The sequence below is a fragment of the Rhinolophus ferrumequinum genome, chromosome 21, assembly GCF_004115265.2.
Source record: "Rhinolophus ferrumequinum isolate MPI-CBG mRhiFer1 chromosome 21, mRhiFer1_v1.p, whole genome shotgun sequence".
Taxonomy (NCBI): Eukaryota; Metazoa; Chordata; class Mammalia; order Chiroptera; family Rhinolophidae; genus Rhinolophus; species Rhinolophus ferrumequinum.
Genome location: NC_046304.1, coordinates 54,103,956 through 54,129,103, shown reverse-complemented (window position 1 = coordinate 54,129,103; position 25,148 = coordinate 54,103,956). Strand labels below are relative to the sequence as shown.

At 58.9% G+C, this 25,148-nt stretch overlaps 1 protein-coding gene across 3 annotated transcripts in view; it reads right to left on the bottom strand.

Annotated features, from left to right (window-relative positions):
- BAIAP2 (BAR/IMD domain containing adaptor protein 2) overlaps positions 1 to 25,044 on the bottom strand; it is a 65,654-nt gene extending 40,610 nt beyond the window's left edge. For all 3 annotated transcript variants that reach the window (XM_033090178.1, XM_033090176.1, XM_033090177.1), the window contains exons 1-3: positions 24,880 to 25,044; positions 9,527 to 9,602; positions 6,819 to 6,905 (exon numbers count right to left, since the gene is read on the bottom strand). In XM_033090178.1, coding sequence (XP_032946069.1) covers positions 6,819 to 6,905; positions 9,527 to 9,602; positions 24,880 to 24,933 — 217 coding nt within the window. In that variant the 5' untranslated portion in view covers positions 24,934 to 25,044. The remainder of the gene's footprint in view (positions 1 to 6,818; positions 6,906 to 9,526; positions 9,603 to 24,879) is intronic.
- Positions 25,045 to 25,148: the final 104 nt, after the last annotated feature.

Below are 25,148 nucleotides of genomic sequence, written 5' to 3'. Positions count from 1 at the left end.
GGGCTGCAGAACATTCCGGAACATGGCAGTCCTGCACATCAAAGTGAGCCCTGGGAGCCTGCCACAGCGGAGACTGTCCACTGCCAGGAAGAAAGTCTGGAGATGAGAGGAGGCTCCTCTGTGAGGTGTGCAGCACAGAGGCCATGAGACCACAGGCAGAGCTGCCACTCGCAGCTTCACAGGACAGGGGTGCAGAGGGCAGCCCGGCTGCTGGTTGCAGCCCGAGGCCGCTGGCTTTGGTCACCATGGGGGGGCCGCATGGAGGAGTCTCTACTCCTCGACTAGGGTTCCCTCTGAGCAGCGTAAGTCTGGCTAACGTGGGGGGAAGGGCAGGTCCAAGACTGTGCAGGGAATGGGAGGGGCGCACTGCCCTCCACAGTGGTGAGACTGCGGTCAGCATGGGACTCCGACACCGTCCTCAGGGCTGCCAGCCCAGTGGGCACAGCTGTCCCACCTCTAAAGGACTTCCGCCCTGAGTGGGAAAGAAAAGGCAGGGGAACCCACAGAAGGGGAGGGGGCAGCACAGAAAAAGGAGGATGAGCAGGGAGTGGCCACCCCTGACCCCACAGCCACCAGGGGTCACTCCCAGAGGGACCCAGGTGGGACGTCTGCAGCAAGAGGGCAGATGAAGCCCCAGTTGCTGGGCGTCGATTACGTCTCTGAGAACAACCGGCGGCCAGGACCTGGGTCCCGCGTGGGCACAGTCGGTGTGAGCAGAGCGCCCGACGCTGCCTCCACTGGGCCTGGCCAGAGCCCCTACCAGAGCCACCCACGGCCACTCCTCAGGGCCCTGGTCCACCCAGACAGCAGGGCCGTCGCCTCTCTCCCTCCCACCCTGGGGGGTACAGTCTGCAAAGGAGAAAGTGACCAGAAGCAAGCAGGGCCCCAGGGCTATAGATAGGAAGAGCAGGAGGAAACCAGTCAACGCAGAACAAAACCGACTGACGACGGGGTTATGAGGGACACACAAGCTCCCACGTGACGAAGTCCGGCTTGCCAGGAAGATGCATCTGCACAACGTGCGCTGTACACGCTCGAGAACACGGCCATAAACACGTAAAGTGGAAGCCTGCACAGACACACGAGGCGCCCGCCATCCTGGGGGTGAGAAGAATGCACTGCGTTTACCGCGTGTTCAAACACTATCCCACAGCCGTGACCACACACGCACCCACTGGTGCCCACACGGTGCGTCCTGACAGCCAAGCCCGTCGTCCTGTGGCCTGACCCCTGACTCGGCCCTCTCGCAGCCCGGCCAGCCTCTCTGCTCCAGACCTTTCCCACTTCTGCCCAAACGCCTTGCTTTGTCCACCTTGCACGCCTGGGCGTACCCCTTGCTTGGGTCCTCGCCCCTCCCAGTGGCCCCTCTACTTCTCCTAACCCCGGGTCACCGCCTAAGCGCCGGTCACTGGTCACCCCTCCTGTGGCCCCCGGGGGTTGCACATCACACCTATCACCAGGGGTGCTGTTTTCCAGCCCCCCCCTCAGGGCCCTCCCCTCAACACACATACAGGCACAGTGTCAGGGAATTTCACAGTACCACCCAAGGACAAATTTCTCAAAGGCTTCCAGGAGGACAAACAAAAAACTCACATAAAAAAAATAATCGGCATCGAAACAGCAGTGACTACAGCGCCACTGGGGGGCAGAGGACAGCGGGTGATACCTCCCAACTCCAAGGACAGAGCCTTTCCCTCCTGGAAGTCTAAGCCAGCCATCAGCACCTGGTCAAAATCGTACTTCCCATGTACCTGCTGAGGGGCCGTGAAAGGAAGCATGATCCCCGACGGAGGGAATAAAACAGGACCAGAAACACAGGACCCGGAAAACACAGTGCCAGGACACAGAAGGGTCTGTGCACAGCTGAGCTGGCCGGTGGGGAGCAGAGCAGGATGGGACCCCAGGAGGTGCATCCGAAAGAAGAAACAGCCAGACTCTCAGGGGGGCAGCTGCCGGCAGTGGGGTGCCAGCTGCTGTCCCAGGGTGTGGGAGAAAGTGGTGACAGCATACCCAGATTCAGCAAACGAAGGGCAAGGCAATTACGAACCCCAGAAAAAAACAAACTTGTCAAAATCATAATGAAAACCCACGAACTATAGCTCAAGAAAAAGATCAATCAATTGGACTGATTGGATTGGATCAATCATTAAACTTAAAGATTTTTGTTCTATAAACAGAAAAACGAAAAGCAGACCAGATTGGGAAAAGATATTTGCAAAATATATTATCTGAGAGAGCACGTCTGTCTAGAACACACACAAAACTTTGACAGCTCAAGAATAAGACAAAACACAACAGGAAAAAAAAAGAGGGGGAGAGCTGAACAGATGCTTTACCAAAGAGGTAAACGAACGGGGAATGAGCAGTGAGGTGCTCAACCTGTCAGCTCATGAGAGACGTGCCCCAGCTGGAAGCTGCCCGAATGTCCCCGCAGGAGGCCGATGGGCACGGGGCGCCCGCACGGCGCCCGCTCGGCTCCAAGGCTGACGGGCTGTTGGTACAGCAACCACGGGCATGACGTTCAAATCAACGACGCAGATCAAAGCAGCCAGAGCCAGGACGAGCGCAGTCCACACGTGCGGGCCCACTGCACACTCTCGAGCAAACGCACGCTCAGTGCCGTGTGGAAAGCTGTCACTGGGCAGGGGGGCGCGGGAGGGAGAGGCAGGAGGGGCATCTCGGGGGCATCACCTCCGTCTCGTCGGTGATGGAACTGTTTGCTATCTTCACAGTGTGCCCGTGTCGTGCTCATCACGCTGCCCACTGGAGACGTGCATGGTTCACATGACGCCACCATGAAGCTGTGAACACAGCGGTCATGACACCGTGTCTCAGCTGCGACAGGGATTCCCGCCATCAGCCCATAAACACTGCAGAGCTGACCTCAAACAACACAGGGGTTGGGGCGCCGAACCCCGGCACAGTTGAAAATCCGTATAAACTTTTCTTTTCCTTTTTTTCCCCCCATATATACTTTTTGATTCCCCTAAAATGTAGACGTCCCTCAGTGTCTGAGGGGAACCGGCTCCAGGACCCCGCTCCCCCCACCCGCCCTGTCCCCCAGCAGATACCAAAATCCACAGATGCTCAAGTCCCCTGCGTGAAATGGGGCTGAGCAGTGCAGTCAACCCTGTACTGTTGACTCCCAATGCAGATACAAACAGTACAGTGTTTATTGAGAAAACATCTGTGTGGAAGTGACCCAAGCCGGTCAAACGCACGTTCAAGGGTCAGCTGTGTAGTGATTTAAGCAAAAGTTGTCACCATTATATTGGGTGGGGCAAGAAAACAGCATAAAAATGCTAAATCCAAATCTCTATAATAAGAAGAATTCATTAGATAAAAAGAAAAAACATAAACTTGCCCTTTTAGATGTCTGGACACAAACAGCAAGAAAACAGTACCCAGAGATGAAGGTGGCTGCCTGGGGCACAGTGAGGGCGGCTTTTTAAACCAGGGGCACATGTACTTGAATCAAAATTCGCATCCCAATCATGGGACCCAAGACCATGTGGAAACGACTGTCCACACAAACACTTGTATATGCTTGCTCACAGTAGCAGTGTAGTCAAAAGGTGGAAACCCTAGTTTCCATGGTGAATGGACAAATAAAATGTGGTCCGGCCAGCAGAATAGTATTCAGCCACAAAAAAGGAACGGAGCACTGACGAGTGTACAACACGGATGAACCTCGTAAACTGTTACCCGAAAGAAGCCGGACGCAAAGTTCACAATGGATGTCGCACGATACCATTCACAGGAGGAGGCCAGAGCGCCCGATGCAGGCACAGAGCGGACAACGGGAACAGGAAGTGACTGCTAGTGCGCACGGGCGCTCTCGGGGGTGACGAAAGTGTCCTGGAACCGTCAGTGGTGACAGTGCCCAAGTGTGTGGATGTGCTAGAAACCACGGAACTGTGCACTTCTGATGGGTGAGCTACAAGGCAGGTGAATTATGTCGCAGTAAAGCTAGTAAAGCCCGAAAATAAGACCTAGCTGGACAATCAGCTCTAATGTGTCTTTTGGAGCAAAACGTAATATATGATGTATTATATCATATTACATACAATATATGTTACATTATATTATGTCATATCATTTTATATTAAAGACCCAATCGTATAATAAAATAAAACCTTATATTAAGGTCTTATATTAATTTTTGCTCCAAAAGATGCATTAGAGCTGATTGTCCAGCTACGTTTTATTTTTGGGGAAACACGGTACCAAAACTAAAAACTGAACTCGCGGAGCTGGGCTGGCATGAGGCAAGCAGCAGGATTTGTTGGTCTCTGCCCCTGGTTCCTGACACAGGTCCTGAATCCTTTGGAATGTCCTGGGGACAGGCATGCCTTTTGTTCCATGGCGTGGCTCCTGGCTGGGGACTGGTCACCAGAGAGACCAGACGGTGATTGATTAGAAGTTAAAACTTTCAGCCCCATCCCATCCTCCAAGGAGGGCACAGGGGCTGGGGACTGAGTTACTACCAGATCACGCCTCCATGCGGAAGCCCCGTACAAATCCCTTCGTGGGGACAGAGGTGCCCGCGCTCCCCAGACCTCGCCCTGTGTGGCCCAGCATCTGGCTGTTGGTTGTGTGGTCACCGTATCCTCCAGGATAAACTGGTAAATCTAGGTAAGCACTCTCCTGAGTTCTGAGAGCCATTCTGACATGCTAGCAGACCTGAGGAAGGGGTCGTGGGAACCCCCAAGGTGTAGGCAAACTGACAGGAGTGTGGGTAAGTGGGGTGGGGACCACTATTGCCACTGGTCTCGGCAGCGGGGGCAGTTGTGTGGGTTGCAGCTCTCAGCCTGTGGGGTCTGCACTGAGTCAGGCAGAGTGTCCGACTGAACTAACAGGGACAGTGGCAGGGGCCTGAACGAACTGGAGAACTGGCTGGTGTGGGAACCCCCACATTTGGTGTCCAGGTGCTCGGGGTAGAAGGGGCACGGTCTTCCTTCGGCTGGCACCGTCCAGCCACCTCTGCAGACGCACACAGCGGGAACTCCTATTTGTGATGGACCCCACACTCCAAATAAGCCCCAGGAGATTTCAAAATGCACAAGCCCACCGGGAGCCCGATTCAGGCCGGAGTCCCGTCAAGCTCCCAGAGCAGTAGGGACGCTCTCCCTCGGCACCCTCCCGCGTGCTGACACCAAGCACGAGGCCGTCCAGCCGGCCCACCAGGCTTGCTGTAGCAAGGACCCCACGCAAGGACTGCCAGCGGGAAGTTCTGGAACCTCACCCCCGTCTTGGACATGCCCGCCCTGACCGTGGAGCCTCATGGGGACTCGTTTTCCCAGGGACAGACCCAGGCACTTCTGCGTGTGAGGGTGAGCACAGGGAGAAGGCACGCCTGGTCCTCGAGCACATGTCTCCCCACAGCCAGCACGTGACTCTCCCGGACAAGAAAAGGCCCTTTACAGACAGACAGGAGCCCTGTGCAAACACACTGGGACTTGGCACAACACTCGACCCCCCTGCAGGGAGGCCCAGGAGTGCCAGGCGGGGCCCGCCTGAGCCTGGAGCCGGCTGGTCTAGCCACTGTTTGTCACAAAGGTGTCCAGGCCTCCATCCACCCAAATGTCCTACATGTCACCACCCAGGCTGAACCTGCAGGCCTGACCACCGCAGCGCCCCATGGCCCCTCCGTGTTCTCACGGGGCTGCCAAGGGCAGGGCACCTCTGCGTGCATGAGACCAGAAGGTTTCCCGCCCCGAGGTGGAGAGCAGCACGACCCTCTGCACACAGAAGAAAGCCTGCCCATCCCCAGAAGCAGAGCCCAGCCCCGGTCACTTGCTCAGCCAGCACGTCCACACAGCCTTCTGCCCCTGCTCCCTCCGCCTTCTTCCTGCCCAGGCGGGTCCCACAGTATCTGTCAACACAGCAGCTGCGTTTTCACACTGGTCTCACGGAAACCTGGATGCTGCCGTTGCTGTGCCCGGGTGGCAATCACAGGACACAGAGCTGCAGGCCTATGGGAACGGTGCTGGGCCTCTGTGTCCCCAAACAAGGGAGTGGCACAGGCCACTGCAGAACCCTGCAGCAGACAGGCCCGATTTCCGGTGCAGGACGTGTGAAAAGGGTAAAGGGGGATGGCAGCAAGAGGGGCAGCGATATGACAGTCCTCGCCTGGAGGCCACCGCAGGGGGACAGGTTGCCCCCTGGGTCGACATGACCCAGGGCCTCGGGTGACGCAGGGGAGCTCATGATTTGTCATGTTTCGTACTACGTGCCTTCATTACGGAAGTAACATGAGCTCATCATACAAAATTTGCAAAACAGAGGAAAAGCATAAAGAAAACAACAACCCCTCCTGGGAACCCCACCTGTTCCGCTTCCGGGGTCTCGTCCTCCCCTGGTCACAGGATGTGCACGCCCACAACGCATTTTTACAAAATGGGGCCCCACCAGGCGATGGCTCTGCTTCCTTGTCACTCGTTGTTATACCAGAAACACGTCCCCACATCATTAAGTGCCATCACCTGAGCCCAACTTCTTACACGGCTGTCCCACATCAGCCATTCAAGTCTTGCCATGAACATCTGTAAACGTGGGTTTGCCCCGTGTCCTCACCTGGGCCGTGCTTCTCAGGATGACAGAGCCTCCAGGGTGAGCTCCCAGTAGCACCTGAGGCTGCCTGGTGACCCCGCCTGCAGCAGGGTGTGCACCTCACAGCCCTAGCCAGTCTCAGGAATACAGTCATTTAGGAAAATCTTCCCTTATTGTACAGCTGAAACCCGATCCAAATCAACACAGGACAGGACTCCAGACCCGCTGGGCATACCCAGTGACTTGGGACCTCTGGGGCATCTTACCGAGTTCCTTGGAGCCCTGGCTCTCGCTGGCCAGCTCACCCATCTTCACGAGAGCATCGAAATAGCCTTTGGCAGCGTAGGTGACACCTGAGAGAGGAGAGAGGGGGGTGAATTTCTCACTAGGGACTGACGTCCCTGGCAGCCAGCCTCTGTCCGCGCACACGTCTGTCTGGGCTGGACCTGAACCCTCTTGCTGATGTTCTTCTTTGGTTCCGACGTGAGCGCTCCTTTCCTTATTAGAACCCAGTGTGCATACAAGTACCACGCTACTCAGGTCCAGTGCAGGTGTAGTACCTGGTGAGTGGGAGGGGAGGGGGAGCTGAGCAGACCTCGGAGACGGGGACCACGGCAGAGGAGAACCGTGCAAGGCTGGTGGGCAGGAAGCCCGCGACTCAAAGCGCGCAACCTGGACAGAGCCCTGTTCCCTCACTCCCTGGCCTCAGCGAGACTTGTGGCTGGAAGTGAGTCATGCTGCTCAAAGCAGCTCAAGGCACCACTGCTGGTGGGGAGAGGGGGCTTCACACCACTTCCCACGGGGGCTCGTGACCTAATCACAAAGGGGCCTGACTTCTCATGGGACTTGGAAAGCTCAGTGCCGGCTGAACTCCACACCCAGTGCCTGCTGCCTGGAGTACAGCTTCATCCTTCGGGGAAGCGGGGACCCTCTGGAGACCCTGGGTGTGCCAGGCAAACGCCAGCTGGGGAGGAGCCCCGCCTGCAGCCACCAGTGCGATAATTGCAATTCCTAATCCATTTTCTACAGAACCCAGTTAGGGGCTTGTAACCCGGCACTTTATCACATTTTATTTAGGTGTTTTCAATTAAGCACACGCAGTTTGTTCTGCAGCCCAGGAGCACGCGTGGGCTCCGTGCCCAGCCAGCTGAAGTGTGTCTACTGCGGGGGGATGGGCTCCCTAAAACATAGGAAAAAAGGTCAAACTTGGCACGAGTCTGGCTCTGGGGAGACCGAGTGCAGCTGAGGTGACGGTGGTGACAGGGCCGCTGAGCTCATCTGCTGGGACCTTCCAGGAAAACAGGCAGAGGGGGGACCTCCAGTTCTCCACACATTTCCCTGGAGAGTCTCAGGGGGCCAAAGTGGGGGATGAAAGGTCCGGAAGGAAACCTGTGTCTCACATCAAAGAGCCCGTGCAGAAACCAGGGAGGAGGCCGGCGGCGGCCAACTCACAAGGGGCACGGACTTGGGCAGGAAATTCCGTCACTCCACGGGAAAGCCACCTGGGGGTAAGAAGTGCCTCACAGACGACGGCCCTGGAAACCGCCATCGGTCGAACCATGTGAGGCCAAGCCCATCTCCACGGCTGAAAGTCCTGGCACTTTGGAGCTCCCTCTGTGTGCATAGGAAAAATCAGGCCCAGCCAGGAGGACAGGAAAGCCCGGTCTGGTTCCGAGGGGTGGGAACGAGCTTTCTTGGGGAATCTGAGGGTCATGTGTCCGACACCCTCCATGCCAGCGCCAGCCCTCCTGACTCCTCCGTCAGACATGTCTTCCAGTCCATCAGCATCACAGACAGGACGCAGCTCTCGGATGACACACAAGAGCTTGTCCTAGGCAACTGTGGGGGAGGGGACCCAACACAGGGCCCAGTGCAGTTGACGGCCAAGGCCTCTGCCGTCAACTTCGGTGGGGGATTGGGGAAAAGGAGGTCACTGCCACAGCCTGAGACCCGCCACTGTCATAAGACCCAATATTCTGGGTCTCAGCTCCAGGAAGGACAGCTCTTTGCGACGGTTCTGATAGGACAGGACCGGTGCCTAAGGAGCAGGTGCCTCCCGGCTTCCCTGGGACCTCACAGGCCTTTGGGGCGTTCGCAGAACCTGGTGGGGTGCTGGCTGCAGAATACGTGTGCTCCCCACAAGCACAGGGCTGTGCCAGGGTCCCCACCGCCACCCAGGACTGGGAGATGGCCGGGGCTGCCTGTCCATGCCATTGACCCCTGCTGTCCTCCTGCACTTTCGGCACAGTCTGTGTGGACACTGCTGCCGCTCCTCTTTGAAAGGGTCAGCGCTGTGTGGCGGTCCCTGAGCAGGAAGGACCAAGGTCGTGGTGGAGGGCCAGGAGGCCCTCTCTGTCCCCAGGCATGGTGAGTGGGCAGGAGTGCCCAGACACCCCACCTGGACACCAGTAAGGCCACTGCTCAGGGACAGGCAGATCCTGGGGGTACTGTCCCCAGGTGACGGTGGGGGTGAAAAGAACAAGAGCCAACAGCTCCAGCCTCTTTGCCGCCTGCAACCTGATGGCCCACTGAACACAGCTGCCACGGGCAGCCAGCAGAGACTGGGGCACGTTCCAGAGACACAGGCACCACCCTGCTCATAAAAATGCTGTAATTAGAGTGACACCCTGCCTCCCGACCTGGGCAGACCTGGTCAAGGGTGTGAGGGACTGGTGGTCGGTGCTCAAAAACATGGAGACCTCCAACTCAGACAGGCCACTCGCCAGAGAGGTGCTGAGGGCCCCAAACCGAAGGCCACCACCGGCCCCGACTGCTTCACCTAAGCCCGATCCTACAGACTCAACACAGACGCAGGACCAGACCCTGTGCTCTCATCACAACCACAGGATAAGACCAGGGAACAAGCCCTCGCACTGTCACTGGGACAGGGCGCAGCCAGCCAAGATTTGTCTCTGGGACGAGACGCCTCTTTCCGCTCCCGTCCACCTGCTGAGACGTGGCCCTGCGGCCTTACCTGCCAGGGCTTTCTCATAGTTCTTCCCCATGGCGATGAAGTTCCTCAGGCTGGGGTTGAACTGCTCCATGATGGTCTAGGGCAAGAGCAGAGAGCACATGTCAGTGGCACAGCAACCAGGTGACCATGACGACAAAGTGCAGGGGCACCACCTCCCAGGGGCCACACACAGGCTTCCTGGATCCAGCCCCAGCTGTTCCCTTGAACACCCTTGGGCAAATACCCTTTCACATCTGTAACGTGGCGACAAGAACAGAACCTGCTGCGATGGGCTTTGCGGCCTAAACAAGAGAATCGGCGTAGGGCGCGTGGGGCTGGGCGTGACATATGGTGGCGCTCAGCTGCGGGGCTGCCGAGGTGCCTGGCCCCGTCTGGCAGGGCTGAGTCGGCGAGGAAGGCCCTCCCGCCAGCCACACAGATGCTCAGCGCCTGGGAGCCCCCTCCTGCAGTCTCTACTCAACGCGTCAATTACCGGACAGCGGCTCTGACCCGCTTCCCACAGCCTAACCGCAGCCTGATTCGGGAACGGCACGCCGCAGACAAAGCGCCAGGCTCCGGGTCTGGTTGCCCAATGGACTGACGTCTTGGTGCCAATGTCAGCAGTTCTTAGACTGAAGAAATTACATTTTTCACTTCTAAGGCCAAATAAATGTTTTATTTTGTTTTCTCCCCCCTTTCTTCCACCTCCCCCGCCCCCCACTCCGGTTCACGCTGTTGTTTCTCAGTCTAGTTGTGTAGGACACAGCTCCCTGGCCCAGCTGGTGTTATGAGCCTTGCGCTCCCCCCACTGAGGCAGTGGGTCATCAGTCGGCCACTCACAGCAGCTCTCGCCGGATGCCGGCCACTCACGCTGCTCACCGGCCGCTCCTGGCAGCACACGGTAGCACACAACAGCCCAGCTCCAAGGAGAGCTGTTGTTCACGATCTTAGCTGTAAAGGGCGCAGCTCACTGGCCCGTGTGTGGGAATTGAACCAGGGACCTCCGCGTTAGGAGCACAGGGCTCCAACCACCTGAGCCACCGGGCCACTCCCCCAAAAACGTTTTAATTATAAGGCAGAATCACAGGCACGCACAAGAACCAAATGCAGTTCTCCCAGGGAATCTGCCCTGACTGCTGACCAACAGGCCCAGCCAGAGAGGCTGGGAAGAACTTTCAGGGAAAAGCCTGGCTCGCCAACACGTGTCTGGTCTTTCCTGAGTGAGAGAGGACCGTCACCAGGACGGGGAAGCACCAGTCCTGTGGGACCACAGAGGCCCAGATGCTGCTCGTGAACAGAGGACGAGCCACACGCTCCCTGCCAGCCCCACACTGTTGCTGCTCCGGCCCCAGTAAAGCCCTCCTGCCCCCGCTCCTGCCCCTCAGTCAGCGGGACCAACACCATGGACTCCGAGCAGGACAGTGGGATCTGGCTCCAGAAATCCAGCTACCTGGCCCGTGCTCCACCCACCTGCCCTGAGGTGTGGCCAGGAGGGTCAGCACAGAGAGGCAGCGAGGCCCACGGAGGGGGTGCCCACTGGGCTCTGCTCTGTCTGGGGCACCCGGGACCTGCTGTGATCACCAGAGCCGAGGCACAGGGGGACACAGCAGGGACTCCATCCCAAGGGCCTACAGCACACATGCAGGAAGGGAGCCCTCAGCTGATATGAGAAAGCAGGGAACTGAAGCACGTTGTGGAGGCGAGGAGACGCAGGCAGGACAGTGCCAAGGCCCAAGGCCAGGGCCCAGTGGGCAGGCACGTCAGGGGACAGTGTGACAGTGTGAATGGGGACAAGGAGCGGAGCAGCCATGGGCCAGAGAAACAGGCGGTCTGAGTACATTTCAGAAGGACCCCTCTGGCTGCTGGGGGTCAACTGTAGCCAAGGGCACTGGCAGATACAGGGGACCCATTGGAGCAGCTCAGTGGTCTCAGAGGTGACGGCCGGAGTGGAGTGGGGCTGCCCCACAGGTCCTGAACACGACGGACCCTGATGTGGGGTGAATGGGGTGTGAGGAGTGGGGGACAGGATGCAGGTCACTGGTCTGGGGACCAGACCCTGCAGTGGGGAACCCAGAGTCTGGACACGTCAATATCTAGGGAGTGCCTGGGACTCGGGGTGGGGAGGTCACATCACGGGCAGCATGGTAAGACAGATGGTGTCTGGGAAGGACTCTGAACAGGAGGCCAGGTCTGGGGTTACCAGCCCAGGGATAATGCCGGGCCTGGCGGAGCTCACGGTCATGCTGCTCCAGCCGCCATGCAGACCTCAGTGGGGCAGAGATGCCTCCAGAGCTGAAGTTCATGCAAATGCAAAAGAATAGAGGCCGGTGCGAGCCTAGGGAGGGTGGGTCTGGTGGCGAGGCTGGTGTTCCGGTGTGTATGTGTGTGCTCGTGTGTGCTTGTGTGCTCGTGTGTGCGTGTGTCCATGTGTGTGCCCGTGTACATGTGTGTGCTCGTGTGTGCTTGTGTGCTCGTGTGTGCGTGTGTCCATGTGTGTGCCCGTGTACATGTGTGTGCTCGTGTGTGCTTTGTGTGCTCGTGTGTGCTGGTGTGCATGTGTGTGGTGTGTGCTCACATGTGCCTGTGTGTTCGCATGTGCCTTGTGTAAATATGCACGCATGTGCTTGTGTGTGCATGTGTATGCTCGTGTGTGCCTGTGTGCTCACATAGGCATATGTGTGCTCACATGTGCACAGAGTTTCAGCATGTGTGTCTCACTGTAGTGACAAATGCAGGTCTGAGACGCTGCCATAGAAGGTGGGCATTCGAGGTCCCGTGCTCTCGGGACCTGGCTGCCAGGACCCCGGCAGCCCCCACCCCATGTTCCTGGGCAGCCCCCACCTCCACCCTGGCCCATTCGGAAGAGGAGGCCCCACCCGAGCTCATCCTCTGAGCCCCATTCACATCCTGAGTGACAGCAGGAAACCGGCCAGCAGCCACCCAGGCCAAGCATGGGGATTACCGTGGCGGCCCACCCACGCCCTCCCAATGACACATGGGGACAGCTGCCAGGTTTCACTTCCTTAGCACAGGGGCTGAGCTCACCCACAAGGAATGTGGGAGCAAGTGGGCAGGACGGGCATTGGGGTCCCAGCCAGGCCACCTGGGCAGGGCATGGCCTGTGCTGCACTGAGAAGGGACGGGTGGCCAGGACTGGGCCTGGTCACACAGGGTGCTGCTGTCCTGCCGGGACGCTGACGCCCTGAGGGAAGGTCAGCCGTCAGAGTGCAAATGCCCACTGCTGGCCTGGATGGGCTCACAGTGAATGGTTACCCACCCAGCTCCGGGTCAGTGCATCTCCCAGAACAACGGCAGCCAGAGACCAGCCAGGTCCATGACAACTTCATTAGGAGGGACCCCAGTGGCCCACAAAGGGCCAGCCCCTCCCATGAGGGGGGCCCTCTCTGGCGGCCTCTCTCAGAGCCCGAGTCTCTAGCCAGTCCATGGCTCAGAGGTATTTGGACTCACTGGGCTGTGCTTTGGCCCCAAGATGGACCCAAACCACCCTCAGAGGCCTCGCAAGGGGTTCCTGCCACCCATGGAACCCCTTGGCCTGGCACAGCTCACCCGGGGTGAGTCCTGTCCATGCCCGCCCCCACCCTCACTCCCCGAAACAAGGCCGTGCAGCTGCCCCATGCACCCGCTGGCAACTTGGGACCCTGGGAGGGGCCCTGGGTGCCGAGGGAGGCGGCAGTTCCACCGGGTCATCACATGGGGGAGGGTCTGTGCGTCCGTGACCACGCTGCACTGACAGGACAGCTGTAGCTTTTTGGGGATTCCGCTCAGAGGGAGCTGCGATCCAAACACGCCAACACCCTCCACAGTGTGTGCCGTGGGGTGTTCACTGTAGGAGGGGAAGCAAGTACCTCTTCATTATTGACGCTGCAGGGAGGACGTAAACAAAAGCAAACCCGGGGGACGCTGCTCTCCCGGCAGAGGGAAGGAGTGGCCCTCTGCACAGCGGTCTCCGGCAGGACCCCTACACACTGTGAGCCTGCGGTCTTTGGGCTGTGGGCACCCAGGGTCCTGAGATGCCCGCCTCACGCCTGTCACAAGACTCAGGGGAGCTCGCATCGAGGTGCCACAGGACCCCACTCTGGGACCACCCTTCCCCAGCCAGGACTGAAATCCTACATGAGCCATGACCAGCACTGTCTGGTACCTGCTCTATGAAACCCCGAAATGCTGTCGCACGTGGTGACTGTTCATTCCTTATGTAGCTTTCCTGGGCCAGGAACAACGTACACTTAGCAATGGCACATTCTCACTCAGTCATTGGTTCATTCAATATTGATTGCAGGACACCCTCCGGCTGCCAGGAGAACTCCCCTACAGAACGCACACTGCGGAGGGGCAAGGTGAGGAGGGGTCTCGGCCAGAGACGCTCCCAAGCTCAGGCGCATTTGGTTCACGCTCAACCTCTTGCCGGGATGTCACACAGCTGGATGTCCCTGCTGCCCCTGAAGTCACAGGAAGCCAGGCCTTAAGCACGGCTCCACTGTGGAAGCACCGGCTGCACTTCTAGCCCCGGGGACCCCAGCCAAGACCCCAGCCTGCACTCCTACAGGAGCCAGTAGGAGGGGCAGAGTGCAGCTGCATAGGTGGCTGTCTGTCCCCAGGAAAGGACAGGCCACAAGCCCCGGGAGGTCTTCTCGCCTGGCCGGCTCCTGGCCACATCCTGGCCAGTGACAGCCATTTTTGTTTTTCTTCAGTCACGGGTCTGCCGAGGCAGCGAGGGGAAGGGCAGTGGAGACCACCCCCCAACTCGGGGGCACGCGGGGAGCAGCCAGCGTGTTTCTGGGAAGGAGCCCCACCAAGGCCTGTGCTCAGGACCCGGCCTTGTTCATTCCTCGGCTCCGATTCCCAGCCCCTCCCCCGCACTTTCCTGGCAAGTCGGCCACAAACAAAGTTTCTCTGCTGACAGACAGACAGGGAGGGCCATGCCTTCGTGTCCCCTCCACCCCTCACACAAAGCAAAGGAAGGAGGGGTGGCCGTGCTGTGCGCACATGGGGACGTGTGTGGCCGAGCCAGGCTGCATTTTCTGTATGGTCACCACACCTGGAAGAACAAACTGAAGGATGAGACAACACCAGGACTCCACCTGGCTGCCTAGGGAGGGGTGGCCTTTACACCCCCATCACCTGAATCCCCACCTGACTGGTCTGTGTGGGTCACTGCCCCATTTTACGGATGGACAAAGAGAGGCATGGGGAGGTTAAGAGCCTGCCCGTGAGTTCCTGGTGGAGCCAGGCCAGCTGCACAGCTGGGCTTGTCCCTCTTGCCACACGGGGCCCAGCACTGTCCTGACCGGCCACCAGGGCTGGCAGGACAGGACCAGGTGCCACCAGGCAGCCCCCCCTGCCAGGGCTCCCTCAGAAGCCATGTTCCAGTGATATCATAAGACTAAGGCCGAGGTGGCTCCCCCTCCGTGTCCCCCTGCTCATCCAGGACACACGACCCCCAGTCTCCAAGGGCCCCAATGCCCAAGTGCCCTGACCACCTGCCCTCATCTCCCACCTCTCTCAGGACTTGGCAGGATAAGCAGGGGCCAGCTCTGGGCAAGCCGTCCAAGTAATGCCACTGTCCAGGCACTACCAGAGGAAGATGGGAGCCATCTTCCAAGCGGGGCCTGCCTGCTGCAGCCCCCCCACACAAGGAATACCAACTAGCTGGGGCCCTGGGCAGAGGGCAGTCTGTCCCTCTCTAAAAACTGGGGCATCTGCCCTGGGGACCCTTCTTAAAGGAATAAAACCAACCAGGAGTTCAGTGAGTGCTGGGAGGCCTTCCTGGAGAGCTGGATTTCATGTGTTTAGAGCCAGAAATAAGGTACGACTATACTCACACGTGGACAGAAAATGAGTAGATGCAACAGAAGCTTCCGGAATGAAACAGCCTATGAGGTGAGGGTGGGGGAGAGGAAGGGCTGCAGGTGAGGCCCCTGAGGGAACAGGGACAAAGCAAGCAGCCTGGTTATGCTTTAACAGCCCCCGGCTCCCGTCCCACGAGACTCCACCACAGGCCATGAGCCCCAGGGGCCACAAGGACAACCCCCGTCCGCACTCAGGGCCTCCAGACGGACACGGCCAGGGACACACAGTGTGTGGGAGGCCAGCCAGGCCGCAGCCTCCTGAGGAGGGCGCATGAAAAACCACTTTGCAATGGGACCAAATGTGGGAAACAAAGCGTCTGGACTGTTTCAGAACAGAGACTGGAGTCCCCCATCACTGAGCGAGGGGTGGACAGGCGGGGCACAGCCTGGCCCTGCAGGAGGTGGCAGAGGGGCCTGGAGGGAGGCCGGGGACGGACTGCATGCTGCTCCAGGGGCCAAGATCACCCCAGAAGGGCTGTGGTCTCGGCCTCCTCAGCTTCCTACGAAGCCCCCAACGTTATAATAAAGTAACAACTTGTGTCTTTGCTACGGCACCCAGAGGGACACCAGGGAGCACAGTGGCCTCATATCAGGAGGAGCCAAAGGGTGGGTACCCCTTCCATCACCCCTGGAGGCCCTGGGACAGGGGACAGCCTGAGCTACGGGCTGAGTGACACCAGGACAAAAGACAAAATTCTGGCCAACGCCCCTGGTCCTGGCTTGAGGGCCAGGCCATTCCGTGCTCCCCTCAGGGACAGGCACGAGGCCACACACGGATGAGGAAGGAGCAGCCTGAGCTCCAGGACCCCCCATCCCCACTCCCCTTCCAGGAGTCAAGGACCATCACTGATTCCTTGGACCCCACAGCCCCACACTTGTCTCAGGCACCCCAAGCCTGACCCCTTCTGAACGAGGTCCTGGGGACCTGGAAGCCTCAAGCTGGCTGGTGCTAGGGGTGCCGGGCAGGGTCTGTCCCACGGTGAGCCACTCCCATAGGAACCAGACAAACCCCGTCAGACCAGGAGCCAAGAGCAGCAGGGTCCCAAAAGGGCCCTACTGGCCTGCCCACTTCCTTCCTGTCCAAGAGGACGTCCTGCCAGTCCTGAGCTCAGTGGGCACGGCCCCTAGAGTCACCGCACAGCGCCTTCCAGTGTGCAGGCCCGGGCCACACGCTCCCTGACCGCTCCGGCCTGTCATCCAGGCATCCAGCCCGCAGAGGGGTCTGTGCCCTCCAACCGCCATCTGTGTGGTCTGAGGCGCTTGTCCGGAGGCCTGAGCTGACCTGGGCCACCCCCCTTGCAGTGAGGCCCGATCCTGAGCCCTCATCACCGACAACAAACCCAGACCTGGTTACTGCTTGGCCAGCTAGAACATTCCAAGGCCACTGCCCCGTGCTCGTCCCTGTGAAGGCTCTGCCCTGGGTCTCAGGGGCTGGGCTCCCGCTGGATGGGCTGCAGCCTCAGACCTGCCCCTCCCCCACCGCCCTCATGTCAGGCAGGTTGGCCGGCCCACTCAGGCGGCTATCACATGGGAAACTCAGGCGGCTGGGCACAGGGAAGCCAGAGGGCGACAACAGAGCCCCAGCCGGGGCCTCCCCTCTCTGCCCCCGACCTCCTGGTCCCAAAGAACTTTCCATTCTTAAAGCTAATAATCGCAGCCACCACTTACCCAATACTTCCTACGTGCCATCGTCCCATTTAATCATTAATGAGAAAACGGTAAAACTGAAGCTAAAACACTTACCCGAAGCTGGCGGGTACAGAGAAGCAGCAGGTTTGGAAGCCAGAGGCCCGGGCTCAGGCAGGCACGAGCCTCATCACTGAGGCTCCCCGTCCAGCTGGCTCACCCAGGGCCCCTCGTGGAGCAGATTTGGGGATAAACAAGGCCATGCACACACAACTCTCAGGACCGTGTCTGGCCTGAGCCAACCATCAGAGTTTATTCACAATGGCCAGCAGACTGCAAAGCCCAGGGGGCCCCTGGCCGATGTTCTGCCCCCCCGCCCCCCCAGTGCAGAGCCAGAGGGAGAGCGCGAGATGTCCAGACCCAGGCACCGCCTTCAGCCCCCTCCCCGTGGGGCCTCAGCAACATTTCTGCAATCGGGACTCGTGTTGCTGGCTTGACCGCAGCTCCTGGCTGAAGGGGGTGTCCAGGCCACCTCCAGGCCTGGATTCCTAAAGGCAGGACAAGCTACAGCCTGCGCTCCATGGGTCCCTGGACTGCAAAGGACCTGCCTTCCGTGGGAGGGGGCAGGAGGGAGTACATGGCGGCGTGGACAACAGGCCTCTTCTTGCAGAGTGTCACCCAGGGCAGAGGGCTCGACAGCCCCACCTGGGCTCAGAGCAGCAAAGAGTGTGGAGAGGCCCCAGGCTCGTGTCATCTCTGCCTACACCACACCCTGGCTGGAGGCAGCTGCCCTGGCAGGTCCAGGTCAGCTCTGACGCGTGTGACACTAACGCCCTGCAGGACACAACTCTAGCCCTGGGAGTGGGGCACACCCTCCCCCCTCCCCCACCCCCCATTCCAAAGTAGAGATGTCGATTTCTGTCAGAGCACAGACACCTAGCAACTGCCAGGGCATGTCATGACCTGTCAGGACGTGTGTGGACACAGTGCAGGCCCACCTGCTGACTCTCCCCATTATGGCTGGGTGGGGGCGAGCCTGGATGTTACAACCACAAACCCCTTGGAGACTAAGAAGGAACCAGGGTCCTGGTTGTGGTCCGAAAACCTTTTATCATTGGGAATGCAGACTGCTACGGAAGGCAGTGTGGAGGTTCTTCAAAAAATTAAGAATAGAATTACCATATGACCCAGCAATCGCTCTCCTGGGTATATACCCCTAAAAATCTGAAAACATTTATCTGTAAAAATATATACCATGTTTCCCCAAAAATAAGACTGGTCTTATATTAATTTTTGCTCCAAAAGATGCATTAGGGCTTATGTTCAGAGGATGTCATCCTGAAAAATCATGCTGGGGCTTATTTTCCGGTTAGATCTTATTTTCGGGGAAACACGGTATACTGCAATGTTCACTGCAGCTTTATTTACAGTGGCCAAGACATGGAAACAACCAAAGTGTCCTTTGATAGATGATTGGATAAAAAAAAATGTGGTCTATAAATACACACACACACACACACACACACACACACACGGGAATACTCTTCTGCCATAAAAAAAGATGAAACAGTGCCATTTGCGACAACGTGGATGGATTTTGAGATTATTATGCTAAGCGAAATAAGTCAGACAGAAAAAGTCGGGAACCACATGACTTCACTGAATGGTGGGATAGAAAACGAAAAGCAACAAAGCAACAAGACAAAGAACAAAAAATCATACAAACAATAGTTTAGTGGTTACCAGAGAGTAAGGGGATAGGATGGTGGCAGAAAAGGGTAGTGGAGATCAAATATATGGTGATAGAAGGAGAAGTGACTCTGGGTGGTGAACACACAATACGAGACATAAATGATGTATTACAGAATTGTACACTTGAAACCTATGTAATTTTACTAACAATTGTCACCCAAAAAAATTTAATTAAAAAAAAAAAAAGGAAACAAGAAACTGCCAGCAACAAAAATGGCAGAACAAGGGTCCAGGGACTTAGAAGAAAACCCCCAGACACCCTCAGGAAATGCACCATCAGCACACCGGGTGCCAGGGCGGGGCCAGGGACACCCTAGAACTGGAGGCACCCTGACGCTGACAGCTGTCAGCTGGAACGAAGCTCAGGAGAGTCAGACTCTGCACGTGAGGATGTTTCAGGAAAACCCTACCCATTTATTCACATGTATTTGATACATGACTGAAAAAATCTGTCCAAAATTCTAGAACTGCTCCCGTAAGTAGGGAATATACACCCCAAGGCAAGAGAAAGCTCTCTGCTTTGACCTACAGCCTTGTTTCCTCCTGGTGGTCCCGTCTCCTGGTGTCTCACAGCTCAAGGACATGTCTAGACACCTGCATATGTGAAGTAGGACCTGGGGGTGCTGTCCACAGCTGAGGACAGGCAGACCTGGCTCCCCCAGACCCCAGACACATGGAGCAGGCAGGAAGGCATGCAGGGACCTGGCCGTCCAGGCCGTGCACGCTGCAGGGTGCAGAGAGGACGAAGCAGGATTCCTCTGGCTTTCCCACAGGCCACCGAGGACCAGACAAGGTGGGTGGAGCGCCTGCAGCACGTCAGAAGAGGGTCACCTCGAGGCCCCAACTGCCCACAGCCCTCGCTAAGCACGGCACAGAGGTATAGCCCCTGCCTGCCCCCCAAGGTTTCCAAGGTCACCTCCTACAGACAGGACTTGTCTGCTGTGAGATCCTGCCTTCCCATACCCAGCCACTGTCTTCACAGGCCCAGCTGTCCCCTGGGCTTTCTGGTCCCCCCCCATTTGTGGACCAACACCAAGACCCCCAGGGTGCAGTAGGACCAACTACTTCCCAACTGACACCCTGGACTGCCCTCAGGCCCTGAGAAAGAGGGATTTCCCTGTCTGCTTGGGGACATGAGTCTGCCACGGCCTCGACCCCACCGGGGTCCTGGGCCACTGCTCTGAGAGCAAGCAGCCCAGACAGCAGACCCAGGCAGAGGCGGTGATAGCAATGCATGTGTGGGTGCCCCAGATCCAGAAACGGGGCTCGCCCACTCCCCAGCACTGGTACTCACATGAGGCCACAGTTCCAGGTGTGGGGGGGCCCCACACTCAGGGAGTCACACGGAGTCACCTCACCTGGCTACTCAGGGGCACGCCACATGGGGACGGAAGGCTTTTCTCCATTAAGACCAGCCTGGGCACCGACCTCCTCCCAGGCCTACTGGCTGGCGCCGCTGAGTGCCCAGTGGGGACATGGCACATGCCCTGACCTAGCCTGTGGCTTCTGGCTGGGCCCCTGGAGTCAGCTCGTAGCCGTGCAGCTGGGGGGTGGGGTGAGCTGGAGGAAGGTGCCCGCTCAGTCCGTGCCCGTTTGTAATTACTGCGGCGGTGGGCAACGGATGGCAGTGCAGCCCCTCCATGGGTACCCCAGTGCCGTGTGTCCAGGGGGCACAGGACACAGGTCTTCACCATCATGAGGGCAGCCTCCACATCCTGAGGGCTCAAGGAAAACCGCCTGGGTGGGGTGGCGGGGAAGGCCATGGGGCCCCAGCTCGGTGCACCCAGGGCCAAGGCAAGAGGACAGCAGTCAGCGTGACCAGCAGCCCAGGGCACCCCCACACTGATCAGCTGCTCAGGTGTGCCCACCGAAGGATGACGGCACAAGCCACGTCCATCCAGGGTGCCACTCGAGGCTGAGTGGGGACGAGTGAGTGGCAAGAACAGCCCCGCCTGCCACCCTCCTGGTCTTGTGGGGACATCTCGGGCAGAGCCCAAACCCACAAACTGCGGTGGGGGTCAGCCTGGCTCCCCTGCTGGGGACGAGGGGAGGAGGCCCTCCAGCTCAATGGCCAGTCCTCCCCTGACGGTGGCCTGTCCCAGGTAGCCCAGCCAGCACTGCCCATGCTGGGGAGGGGCCCGTGCTGGCCCTCAGGGAGCTTCGGTCCAAAACACGGCAGCAACAAGCCTGCACTTCTCACCAATGACCGTGCGCCACGCGCCTGGGCCAGCGCTGGATGTCGTTCTGCCCCGAGCCTGAAGCGCACAGATCATTCCCAGGAACCCATCGTGCTCCCCAGCACAAGACACGTGCTCAGGGAAGACCCTCCCGACCCAGGAGAGCCACCGCTCCCCGGCCCCACACGCTCCAACTGCCATTAGACCCACCACCAGACACAGCACCTGCCACCATGCGAGCCACTTCTCTGGGACGTGACCTGGGTCCAGGAGGTGCTGAAACCCGTCAGCTCAGAGGTCAGCGCAGCAGGGAAACTGTCCTTCGCTGCCCAGCTACACCAGAGGGGCTGGGAGACGCACTGGGGCTGGAAAGCACGGTGGGCAAGGGCGGACGCCATTCAGCATTCTCGCGGAAGGGAGGCGCTAACAGTCCCTTCGGGAACGGGGACAGCAGGCCCCGTCATCTTATCAGAAAACTGTGCCCCAATGGAGCCCCCCTGGAAATACCTCTAAAACAAAGCAAACACAACACCACACATGCACACGTGTCCTCACACATTCGTGTGCACACACACACTCGTGCGCAGAGTTGGGCACAGCTGTGATTCCTCGCCTCCCAGCAGGCATTTCGTTGTCAAGGCCGTGCCTCTCAGAGTCCACTTCATCTCCAACTGGGGGTCTGCTGAGCTCGGTCCACTCAAACACAGGCTTCCGATGGCTGCCAACAGTGTGATGTGACTGCCCAACATGGGTGAGGATGAAGGGGTCTGAAGTGAATGGCAGGGGACATGGGGGCCCCATGCTTCCCACCGTTCCCCCAAACACCCATCTGGAGGAGTGGGCAAGCCGAGGTGGAGGGTACAGGGCAGGGCTGGGCAGCCAGGCCTTGATCAGAAAAGCCAGCAGTGAGCTCTCACCTGCCCAGGCGGCTCCTTCCACCACCAACTTGCACCAGCCGTCACCAGTAGCACCAGAGATGGCAGACCCCACACTCCTGGCTGCAGGGTATCCGCCACACGCCACCTTCGCAGGGCAGCGGCACCATGGCCGGGCCAGCTTCCCACAACAGCTGCAGGGTGGGGATGACCCGACTACCTCTGGTGACCAATCTGGCCGTACTGACCAAGGCCAAAGGGCCACGACACGGTGAAGAGCCACGCCTGCCGCCTTCCTAGGGTCGTGCGCCTCCTCCTCAGCCTGTCTGCCACCCCCTGCACCCTCAGGACAGGCTGAGGTCCATGGCACTCCATTCCTCCAGGCCATGCCGGAGCTGCCGCCCTCAAAGGTCATCAGGTCACTCGGGAGCCAGGGCTTCTCCTGGGATGTGGGACCATGAGAAGAACAGCAACCCGACAGTGCGTCCCACGAACGAGCAGGAGCCGAGGCCAGCTGCTAAGCAGCCCCTCCGCACTCAGGGACATCAGAGATCTCTCCTAAGAGGCTACGGTTTAGGCTCAATTCTGAGCAGCAGATGCCCACCCCTCATCCTCTGTCCCTGGCTGCCAAGGAATTACCCAGGGCTGCCGGGACAGCTAGGGTCTGCCGTCTGCACTCCATTCCGTGGAGGGTCCAGCCCAGGGTCGTGGTCTGAGGGCGAGTTCTCAATGGACTCTGGGAAGTCACTCTGCTCCTCTCCCCTTCACCTTCCATGAAATTCCCCGAGGACATGGATCCCACGGGAACTGGGCCACAGGAAAGAGGTCAACCTCTGCTCTACAGATTCTTCTACAGAGGAGAATCAAAACTACATTTTATTCCCGCATTTTTAATCAGCAAGACCAAGGACGAGTGTCCCTGCCTCTCTCTGCTTTGCCAAGGCAAACACCACTCAGAATTGCAGTCGAGGTGATACAGGGGCCAAAGCAAACAGCTAAACTGCAGCTCAGGGTGACACGGAGCAGGGCCACATCCCGGACACTCGTCCATAAGCCGCCAACACAGGCACAGAAGCAGTGCCGTCCCCGGCCGGGCCAGAGGACCGGCTGGACCGGCCGGGAGCCACACACAGGTGGCTCTGGCTGTGTCCTGGCTGGTTTCTGCCTGGCCGGCATGCCAAAGCTGCTCAACCGGTACTGGCTCTGCTGAGGAACCCCGTGCTCCCCGGTGACAAAACAAAAGGTACCAGGGCACACAGTCGAAGGCTGGCAGGAAGAGCAGCAGCTACAAGCCCAACCTGCCCCCTGAGCAGAGACATGTACGGCCTGACGTGTTGGACCCCACAAATCCCAGGTCTCGTTGCCACACCTTCCCATGGGAGCTCATGAATCAACGGACCCGCCGGACACAGACCACAGACTTGCCTGTTGAATGGACACCCCAAACCCTCCAGCCGGTTCCCAGAGGGGCTCCAAGTCCCCAAACACTCCATCTTAAGGGTTTTCTGCCACCATCCTGCTGACAGATTTCACTTCAGACTCCAGACAAATCACAGTCCCATCGACAGCCACTCAGCTGTAGCTACACGCCTGACTGCCCGTGGGTCATATGTCTCATCAAGACGGTCTAGGAGTCCCCAGAGCAAAGCCATGCCCCGTGCCCCTCCTAATTCTCGCCATGGAAGTTCCCGTTCAGTGGTTTCAGTGCAGAAGCAGGGGAACGGGAAAAAAACACACTCTGCCCAGCACTTCTCTCCACCCCTGCCACCATGAGCAAATCCTGATGGAACTAATGGCTAATAATTGAATAAACCTTCTCCTCTGACAGCATTTGCAGAGCAACATGACCAGAAACGTGTGCCACAGATTCTACGCGACACCACACGTAACATCCCAAAGCTGCTCCTTCTCATGTCACTTCCCCGGCAGCCTGACTCCTGCGTGCCAGCAGCTCTAACATGGCTTCAGAACTGACCTAGCCAACCCCCACTCAGCTTCAGGATTCTTCTAGACGACCTCGCTGCAACTTTGGAACCTTTACTGAAGCTATGCTGGAGTGCAGTCTGCCCACTGGGCTTCGGCTGAAAGCAAAGGGGCCGCCTCCAAAGCCTCCCTCTGCTGTCCATAGCCCAGCGAGGTTTCACAGGCCACTTGCTAAGAAGCCATAGTTGTTTAATACAATTAGAAACTGTTGCTCTGCCAGTGCGTTGCAATTCCATTTGGCTGCCATGAGCCAGCAACAGCCATGTAAATACCAACTAGCCGATCCTCCCAGCCTACCACTTAACCTTCAGACAGTTTCGAAATAAAGCCTAGCTTTGTCAGAAGACCGCGCGGACCGCCCAGGGCACAATCTCTCCTGCGAAAGGGCGTCTGCAACTGCAGTGGGCCTTCGGCCACCGGGCACCCGGGTCTGTTTTGTTGGGGGTAGGGGTCTAAACCGAGAAAATGGAGGCTGAAGACACAAAAGCCCCCAAGGCCTGTTTACATGTGGACAAGGCACACAAGTGACAGGGAGGTCCGCCCAGGGGGCTTCCGGGTGACTCCCGAGGAGGATGCGAATCCGAATCCGACTCTTAACACACATCAGAGCAGAGGCAGGCGCGCCAGCCTCCTACACACTTAGTCTTCTCCCTCCGCAGTTACATAAGATGATGGATTATCTGTCCACCCATCCAACCTGCCCGCGCGACCTCCCACCTGGGCCACGTTCATTCGTGCCCGGGACGGAGTTGTGGAGAGGAAAAGCCGATTGAGAAAAAGTGCCCAAAGGCTTGCGTAACCGCGCCCGGAGGGCCCACCACACTGACTAGGGCAGGGCGACGCGCAACCGCGGCCCCAGACCCCGCAGCCCCTGGACCCCGGCCGCCGCAGCCCAGGGCCCGCGCCCCTCTCCACTCCGTCCCAGGCGCGCGGAGGGGCGCGCGGAGGCAGCGCGGAGTGGCGGGCGGGAGCGCCCGCGCACACCTGTGACCGACCGGCCGCCGCCGGGTCCCTGCGGCCACGCCGGAAAGACCCCCGAGGGCCAGGGGCCGCCAGGTCGGGCCCTAGCGCGCGGGAGGCGCGGGGCTCACCTTGTAGACATTTTCCGTGAGTCGGTGCATCTCCTCCGAGCGCGACAGCGACATGGTGCTGGTCCGGATGCACCACGGGCCGGAGCGGGGGCGCAGGAGGCGGCAGCGGGACACAACCGGTACGGGAAAGAAGTGCACAGAGCTTAACCAGGAGCGCGGCCGTCCGCCGAACGCCACTTTTATACCCGCGCAGGCCCCGCCTCCTTCAGGCCCCGCCCCCGCCGCGCCCGCCCCCGCCGCGCCCGGATCGCCACCCCCAGTTCCCCGCC